The following is an 8,004-nucleotide window of genomic DNA, read 5'->3' as shown; positions in this document are numbered from 1 at the left end:
GATTTCATTACGTGAAAGCCGGATGAAGTCCCCAACATTGACATTTTTCCAGCATTCATCTATGTATTTCTTCTCCTTCCTGAAATACATTTAACAACAGTAATTTTTTACAAACACATAAACTGAAAGCTCAGAGAAACACGCTGCAACTGGAAAATTACTCTAATAGTTAATTTATGCTTCCAAGTCATTAAATAAACTCTGATGAGACAGTCTATTAGCTTAAGGTTAATATAATTACAAAGAATCAGCTCTGGGGTCCAAGCCCTGTTTTTCTTCAAATTACATTACAGGCACCCTCCCAGAATTATTTTACGTCTATTTAAAATGCAGCCCACTTACTTCCCATATTTTCATTATTCCAAGAAAGCAATCATAACTTTTTCTTGCAATTATGCAACCAAGAACTGCAAATCTTTTTCCCTTTTGATAGGGCCTTTCAAAAATGTCTGTCTCCCAAAATAATTAACATCTACCAGTAAGCAAAGAATATTCAGCAACCACTTTACTGATGCTCTGAATATAAATACTTGTATTTACAGACTTTTAAAATATCTTTTCCATTAATTTTGAATGTAAGATACCAAGACTACAATACTCAGGCAGGTCAATAAAAGCTAAGGCCCATCAGCATTGAGTTGAAATTCTTTATTAATATGAAAAGTCCAGGCATGACACATGTAAGTTTTCAACTTTCCATTTATAGCTGCTGTTCTGTCCTCAGATGAGATGAAGAATCTTCCTTTTATGTATCCACTGCAGTTTATTGCAAACACAGTCAGGTACAGAGTGGTGAACAGGATGGAAGGTAAGAAGCAACAAGGGATGCTTGATAAGCTAGCTGGAGGCACCCGGTGATGAAACACACCCACAGCTGCTTTTACAAACACTGCACAGGTCTGCAAGCAGTACCTTTTGGTACCAACTATTACTGCCCTCAGCGACTGCCTGGCTTTTCTGCCTTGCACAGACTAACCCTACAGCTCTGTTTAAGGAGGGGAGCAGGTACTCTCCACAGTCTTCATTTCTCACTCATCCAGACTGGGGCATAGTCCAGGCCATGCTAGGGTTGTCTTCCACGTTGTGCTGCTTTCCCTGTATCTCATTCTAAGCTGGCCAAGAAGCACACTCACAGTGGGGAGCTGGGAAGTGCACCTAGCTTCTACAGTGTGGACGTAAGCTAACCTGCTTCGCAACATGGCCACTGTGTGTAGACTGGCACTTATGTACTAGCTTCATCAAAGCTAGCTATGTAAAATGCTTCTCATAAATAGTGAAATAGAAACACACTTCTAATGACAAAGAAAATATCAGAAAAATATTCCCTGTATCAAGCTTTGCACCCATACCTTTCAGACCTGCATTATCTGACAGCACCCTCTTGAAAATACTTGTCTACAAAAAGGCCACACAATCAGTGCACTGATGATGATTTCTCCAGCTAAGATAACATGGAGGTGGTTATACTGCTTTCAAAGTGCAAGCAAAGCAAAATCAGGAAGCAACAAAAGCTGACATAAAATTAAATCAATATAAGCCACATCTGTTTTCTCCTTAAGATGCTCATCACTAGTTTTCTACACAAATGGAAAACTGGCACAGTAGAAAGCATGTAAAACTTAATTAAAGCTGCAGCCAGGTCTATCACAAGAGGGATGGATTCAAACAACACTGCAGGAATTAATTTTTCATACCAGTACATTTCCTTGAAAGAAGGGAAAAAAAAAAAAAAAGACTTAAAGGAAAAATTTCTAAAGTAAATTAACAAAAACCAACCTAGTAATAGAGACAAACAGGAGCAGGGAAGGAAGATTTGCTGAAACAGATGTGCCTCTCCATTACTGAAGGTATCACCTAAGCTTTGATAGCTGCAAAGGTGCTGACAAAGTAAACCTATTCAGCAGACTGAGCATGCTGAAAACTAGTGATCTTTTGTTTGGGTTTAGAACTACACCTCACCTACTGAAAACTACACCAGCATAACTTTTTGTATAGGCCAATCTACCCCACTACGAAGGCCAAGTGACTCTAATTAGGGTAGAACACCAACTGGAGCAGAATGCTCTGGTCATGACTCTTTTACCTCACCCTCCAAACAAGATGTAAAGGATTTGAGAACCCAGGAAGGCGGGTGGTGGGAGAAAATTACTTCCTTGGCCAGCTTGTATGTAGAAGAGTTAGAGAAAGGATGGAAACAGAAAGGTAAGCAAGACAAAATAAGCTCATAAACAAAGAAAGCAATGACATTACTAATGTAGTCAGGAAAAAATATCAGGTGAAAAGTTGTCATTTCTGCCACTTACTTCTACAAGAATTTTTCAGAGTGAATTGGAATTTGCAAAACCACAGAAATATTTGGAAATTAAAGATTTTGTGACAAAGAAACCCTTTGATTTATCCTTGAAGTAATTATTTACTAGAGATTTTAAAAAGGACAAAAATGCTGGTTCTCTTGTATCCCTGTATTTTTCCCAACTACCATGTATTTCACTAAAAACTACAAAGACCTATCTGTCTGTGCTGCTGAGATTAGCCCTCAGAAGATGGCAAATATTTCTCTTTTAAATCACTATCTATTTAATAAATGTGAGACTGAAAGTATATGATACTTCTTTTTACTTGCTATACCTGGACAAGTCCCACTTTCTTTTTGCCAGGCTGAAGTCTGGGAGAGGAAAGGAAAGCTAAAGGTAAGGAAGAATCTTGCAGAAAGGATTATTCTTCCCAGATCTCAATTCCATAAAGATGAACTGGGTATGAAATTATATCTGCATTTCAAATATATACAAGGATTTGCATAAACATGCATTTGTAAAGAACAGTAAGTATAACACATCTACATGCAAGGCTTGGAATGAAAGAGAAATATATTTGGGAAAGAAGAAAAACATATCAGCAAGCAAAGTTATCCATCCTTCTGTTGATGCAACAGATGGAATATGCACATATTCTTTATCCACTTCAGCATGAAGTCAGACAAAAAGTTTAACCATCTTTAGTAACAGGTCAGTGGGAGAATGAATTGATTTTTCCATCATAATCGTCCCCCCGCAGTTCTACTGAAGTGACATGAACTACATGATCTTAACACTTGCCCAAACAAAGTGCCTTATACTTCGTGATTCATGGCTATTTAAAGAAGATTCTACTCCTATAAAAGGATAACTTGCTCAAAAGGCACAAGGACCTTATAACTAAGTATTTAACATCACAGCAACAATTACAAACTGAAGTGCACATTAGCACATTTTATTGTTTATTGATATGTTTTATTACTCCACAAGGGAAAGAAAGAAAAAAAAAAAACAACTTCAAACATTTTAAGCAACATTATCTTATTTTAGCACATTTTCAAGACAGAAATAAGCTTTCCTGGAAAAATCACCTTCAGGCTCTGGGTATTTAAGGCCAAATACAATAATTCTGACCTATCAAATGGATAAATTCCAGAACTCCAAAAAGTAGCAAGTTGAAAATTCTTGAAACTATGGATGTCAGACATTTGCTATAAGGAAAAGCAAATAGGGAAGGTGGGAAGGGTGTGGGAATCAGATTTGTAAAAAAAGCACAGAAACTAGCATCTAGGCGCTTAGACAGAGTTATGAAAGCGCTGAGACTGGCACATTTTGTCATGGACAACAGAGTACAGTGAAACTAGTTTCTATTATGAACACTTAACTTTGTATAAAAGCAAGCCTCAAGAGTTCAAGAAGCAAGCATCACTGGTCTTCCTGAAAATGCACCACATAATTTATCTTCAGATACAAACAGGTGGCCCACCAGCTTTCAAGCATGCTATTTGTGATGGCTACTACAACACATGGAAAGTGTTGTTTTTCAAAATACCTATTTCCCTGCATGACCATAGATCATGCAAGAAAAGATACAGGAAGCATAGTGGACCCTTTTTCTCGTATTCTACAGGATGTGAATGAGTCTCAGAACGTCTTTTTATGACAGATATAAAAGACAAACAATGATGTGGGCAGCACTGACATGCGCTAAAAGAAGTTTTTTGCCAGTTAATTTAGAATATGATCAGTTTGTGTTCCTGGCTTTTTATTATCCATGCATAGTAACTGCCTGCCAGCAAATCTCTCACTACTAGCATGCTCCACTCCAGACCTGCACCTACAGTCTGTAATACTGCAATCCTCTACTGTGGAACAGATGCTAACATTTGTACCAAACTATGTGATGCACTCAAATAGAAAATGATCTTGTGCTATTTGGGGAAATGTTATCACATTATCAGTACATCCCAATACCATTAATGAGCTTTAGCAGTATAGTGATAAATTAGGAACCTTTGAATTCCATGATGCTTACAGCGATTTTACAGGAACCAAAAATACCCTTTCAAAACTAATGCTACGTACAACAATGCTTAACTAGTCAAACTGCCTTGGTTAATACAGTGCAAACTCACGCACAAGCACTCTTGCCTCAACCAAAGAATACCTTTTTTTCAGCAAATTTTACACTAATTTGATATCTGTTTAGCAAAATTGATGATCCAAGACTCAACTAGGCTAGTCCCTGAGCAATGTGATCTGATTAGACTTGCTTTGAGCAGGGGGCTAGACTAGATGACCTCCAGAGACCCCTTCCAACCTAAATTATTTTATGATTCTATGAGTATCCAGAAAGTAAACCAAAAGATTCATCAACAACTTTTTCAAGTATACTCATAATCAAATTATAACAATAAACCAGAAAGACTGTTGTCTCTTACCTGCTATATACTTTGGTTAGTAAGTTGTTTATCTGTTTATCCATTTTGTACTTTGAGTAATCTTCTAGACCATCTTTCACTGCAATAATTGTCAGAACTGCTACTAGAGGTAGCATTGTAATTTCTTTTTGGAAAGCTTCCACCATAGGAACCCAATTTAGGATAACTAGAAATAGAAAATACAAATTGGCGACTCTGAAAAGTAAGAGAAAGCATAGGAGTTAGCTGTGCTAGCAGGCATCCTTATTCCCCCACTCCATGCTAGTAGACACTTAAGTTAGCAGTAATTTATCTTTTCTTCACCCCAACTACAATTTAAGAACTAAATATCCACAACTCTGTTTTCACTCTCCAGTCAACAGATTACTTAGCTGCAGAGTTGCTTAACATGCATGATCAGACAATGAAGAAACCAAGAATTTTCCTGTATTTCCAAACCTGTCTTCCAGGCATATGCCTTCTACTGAGGCTTTGGTGAACTTGCAGTCTCTCAGATTTCCAGGTCTTTTAAACTTAATTTTATCATTTCCTGGGGGAGATGATGTGTTTTTAAAAGGGAGCCATCCTACAACCTCCCTGCATAATGTCGCAAATCAGCAGTCCTCGAAGCAGAAGGAGGATGAAAACCATTAGTAATAAAGACACGAGGGAATGGGAGAAATACATTTGCAGGAAATGAGCTGAAAATACTACTGCAGACTGCTGTGTGGCAGTGCACCAAGAGTAACGAATATTTCAATAATTCGAAGAACAGAATGAGTGAAAATTACATAAACTATGGAGAAAAGGGTTAGCCCAACACTGATGATACTCAAGAGACTTTGGCCAAATAACACCAATCTTTTCAGAAGTGATAGGCAGGTCGGGAGGAAGAATAATTTTTGAATACCCATCTATATAGTAACACATATATTTAAATAAAAGGATTACAAATCAGAAGAATTAGCACAATCAGGAGGAGTTCATTACCTGTGAAATTGTTCAAATAAATTCCGCGGTAAAAAATTCCACAAAGTATACTTAGTAGTCCGTATTCTGTTGTTCATGTACAGTTTTGATATTTTTTCATACTCTTCCTTAAAATGTCCCAAACAGGGTATTACTATCCTGTGTTTGCCAATAGCTTTTGACGACTGATAGCACTTGTTACTTGAATTGCTGCTGCTGCTACTTTCTCTGCCCTCTGTAGATATGAGTCGCTGCCAACGATATCGCGCCCAGTGGATAGGATCTGCCATTGCGCCTGGAACACTTTATAATCCAAGGAGTGTTCTCTATCTAGAAACATGTTAAAATACAGCAAGTTAGGTAATAATTCTTTAAAGGCTTTTCAACTAAATAGTCACAGTTACAGTTTTAAATAAGCCTAGGATAAAAGTAATTTCTGTATTTTCATTTAAAAAAACCCCAGACAGTTATGTTACGTCAGGAATCTTCGCTTCAGACTGAATTTATCACGATTCTAGAGTTTGATTACTCTGGTTTTTGAAATAGCACTTCATGTAAGCAGCCCACCCACCAGTTTCTTGTGCTGTAGTATGGTGAAAAAGCAGACAAGCTGCTAATTCTGCAGAGAACAGCATTTTGAAAGCAATCCTTATCTCAGACACTGCAGTCCTTGCTGATGGTTAACAACCACTACTTAACTGAGGAGTCAACAACATAGCAATAGGCACCTGATTACAGCCTTAGACTCAAAGTGAGGAATTGCCAGTGAAAGGCACTAAGTAGCTATCATGAACAAAAAAACCTTTCTATTGAATTAGAAACAGGTTTGAGAATTTCTACCAGCTGATAGAGGATGAATACACTTCATGGCAATGCTTCTGTTCTCTTCACCTTAGCTAAGCCTTAGAAATCTACCCAGGAATTTGTTTTCCTAAAGAAAGCAGAAGTTCATAGGTATGGGTGATATTCACTGTATCAAACCACCCAATGCAGTCAGAAAAGGACTTCTACACACACAAACCATGCTTTAATAGAAGCTCAAAACTTCTGGTTTTTACAATGAGTTCTTTTACAATTTACAGTGAGTTTTTAGAATTATTAGTTGCTACATTTCTTGTACTACTTCCTCTATAGAACAGCTCACCTTGTATTTGTTTAAAACTACAATTTGTGTGAGCCCCAAATCATCAGTACAGCTACTTCTTGATGCAGATTACTTTCCTTCCATCTGGTATCTTACTATCTGCACACATTATAGGAAATTTTTTTATTAAATCCTCTTTGTCACTTCCCACACAAAAGCTGCCTCTAAAACTTGCTAGGTCTTTCTAAACAAAATCTCTTTACCATAGACTAGCCGACACAGTCATCAAACTAATCCTGATTTTGGCTTCAATCAACTCAGACTTCTATTCATGTGATGTCTCTTTCTCTGCCATGGACAAATGACACTCTGTGCTGCTCAGATTCCTCCAAAATGTTGCTGTAAAAAGTAATTTTCCAAACTATTGATTTGACATCATCATATGTGTCAAATACTTGATTTTTCCTTTCTTCTATTACAATTGCAGATCTTGAAATATGGGCACACTGTCCTCAGCAGGTCCTCTAGCAATGAGGTAGTATTAATATACCTGCATCAGACCATTCTGTTCTTGAACAGACGATTCTGCAAACTTCCTAAAAAACCTGGTCCACTGCATCGTTACCCTTTGGGTAGAAAGCTTTCCCCTAAAGTCTAACTGGTCTCTTCCTACCATCAAATTAAGATGGTACAGTTTTGTCCTGTCATCATTAGATGTGGATAATTATTGATTGTTACAATCTTAATGTCTTGGAAGACTGTTACCACATAAATGAAACTCATGTTTCTCTTTAGAAACCATGATCTGCATGTGAAGGAAGAAGGGCAGAGGAGCCGGCCAAGCCAGGCCAGCGCCCACACTGAGTGGGCCAAGAGAGAAGTGGTTATTGGAACCACCGAGAACGCCTCTGCGGCCCCAAAAACGCAAGAGGCCTGAGGGGAGCAGCAGCACCTCTGGCAGGCAAGTGGTGGCCAGCACTCACCCCATGGAGGTGGAGCCACCTCAGCAGGAGGAGGAAGAGCCCATGGAGGTGGATCCACCTGGTGCAGGCCTGACGATGGGGCACTACACCAACATGGCCAGGTACCTGCAGCACCATTGTGCCAAAAGCATCCGGCACCATGATGCCCAAAGTGCCGCAGGGTTGCCAGGGGCTCTCAGGGACCCTCCAAACGGGCAGCTCCCTACAAGCGGTGCCACCTCTACAGCCCACGCTAGCCCCGAGTGGGTCACGCC

General features: G+C 38.7%; 1 protein-coding gene across 1 annotated transcript in view; it reads right to left on the bottom strand.

Annotated features, from left to right (window-relative positions):
- The window catches only part of LOC104533034 (probable phospholipid-transporting ATPase VD), a 38,987-nt gene extending 33,014 nt beyond the window's left edge, over positions 1–5,973 (bottom strand). The window contains 3 exon segments of the mRNA XM_010178432.1: positions 3–79; positions 4,736–4,930; positions 5,705–5,973. Of these exon segments, the coding sequence (XP_010176734.1) occupies positions 3–79; positions 4,736–4,930; positions 5,705–5,973 (541 nt within the window).
- Positions 5,974–8,004: the final 2,031 nt, after the last annotated feature.

Source organism: Antrostomus carolinensis, unplaced genomic scaffold (assembly GCF_000700745.2).
Source record: "Antrostomus carolinensis isolate BGI_N321 unplaced genomic scaffold, ASM70074v2 scaffold4290, whole genome shotgun sequence".
In the NCBI taxonomy this organism is placed as follows: domain Eukaryota; kingdom Metazoa; phylum Chordata; class Aves; order Caprimulgiformes; family Caprimulgidae; genus Antrostomus; species Antrostomus carolinensis.
This window is presented reverse-complemented; position numbering and strand designations above follow the sequence as displayed.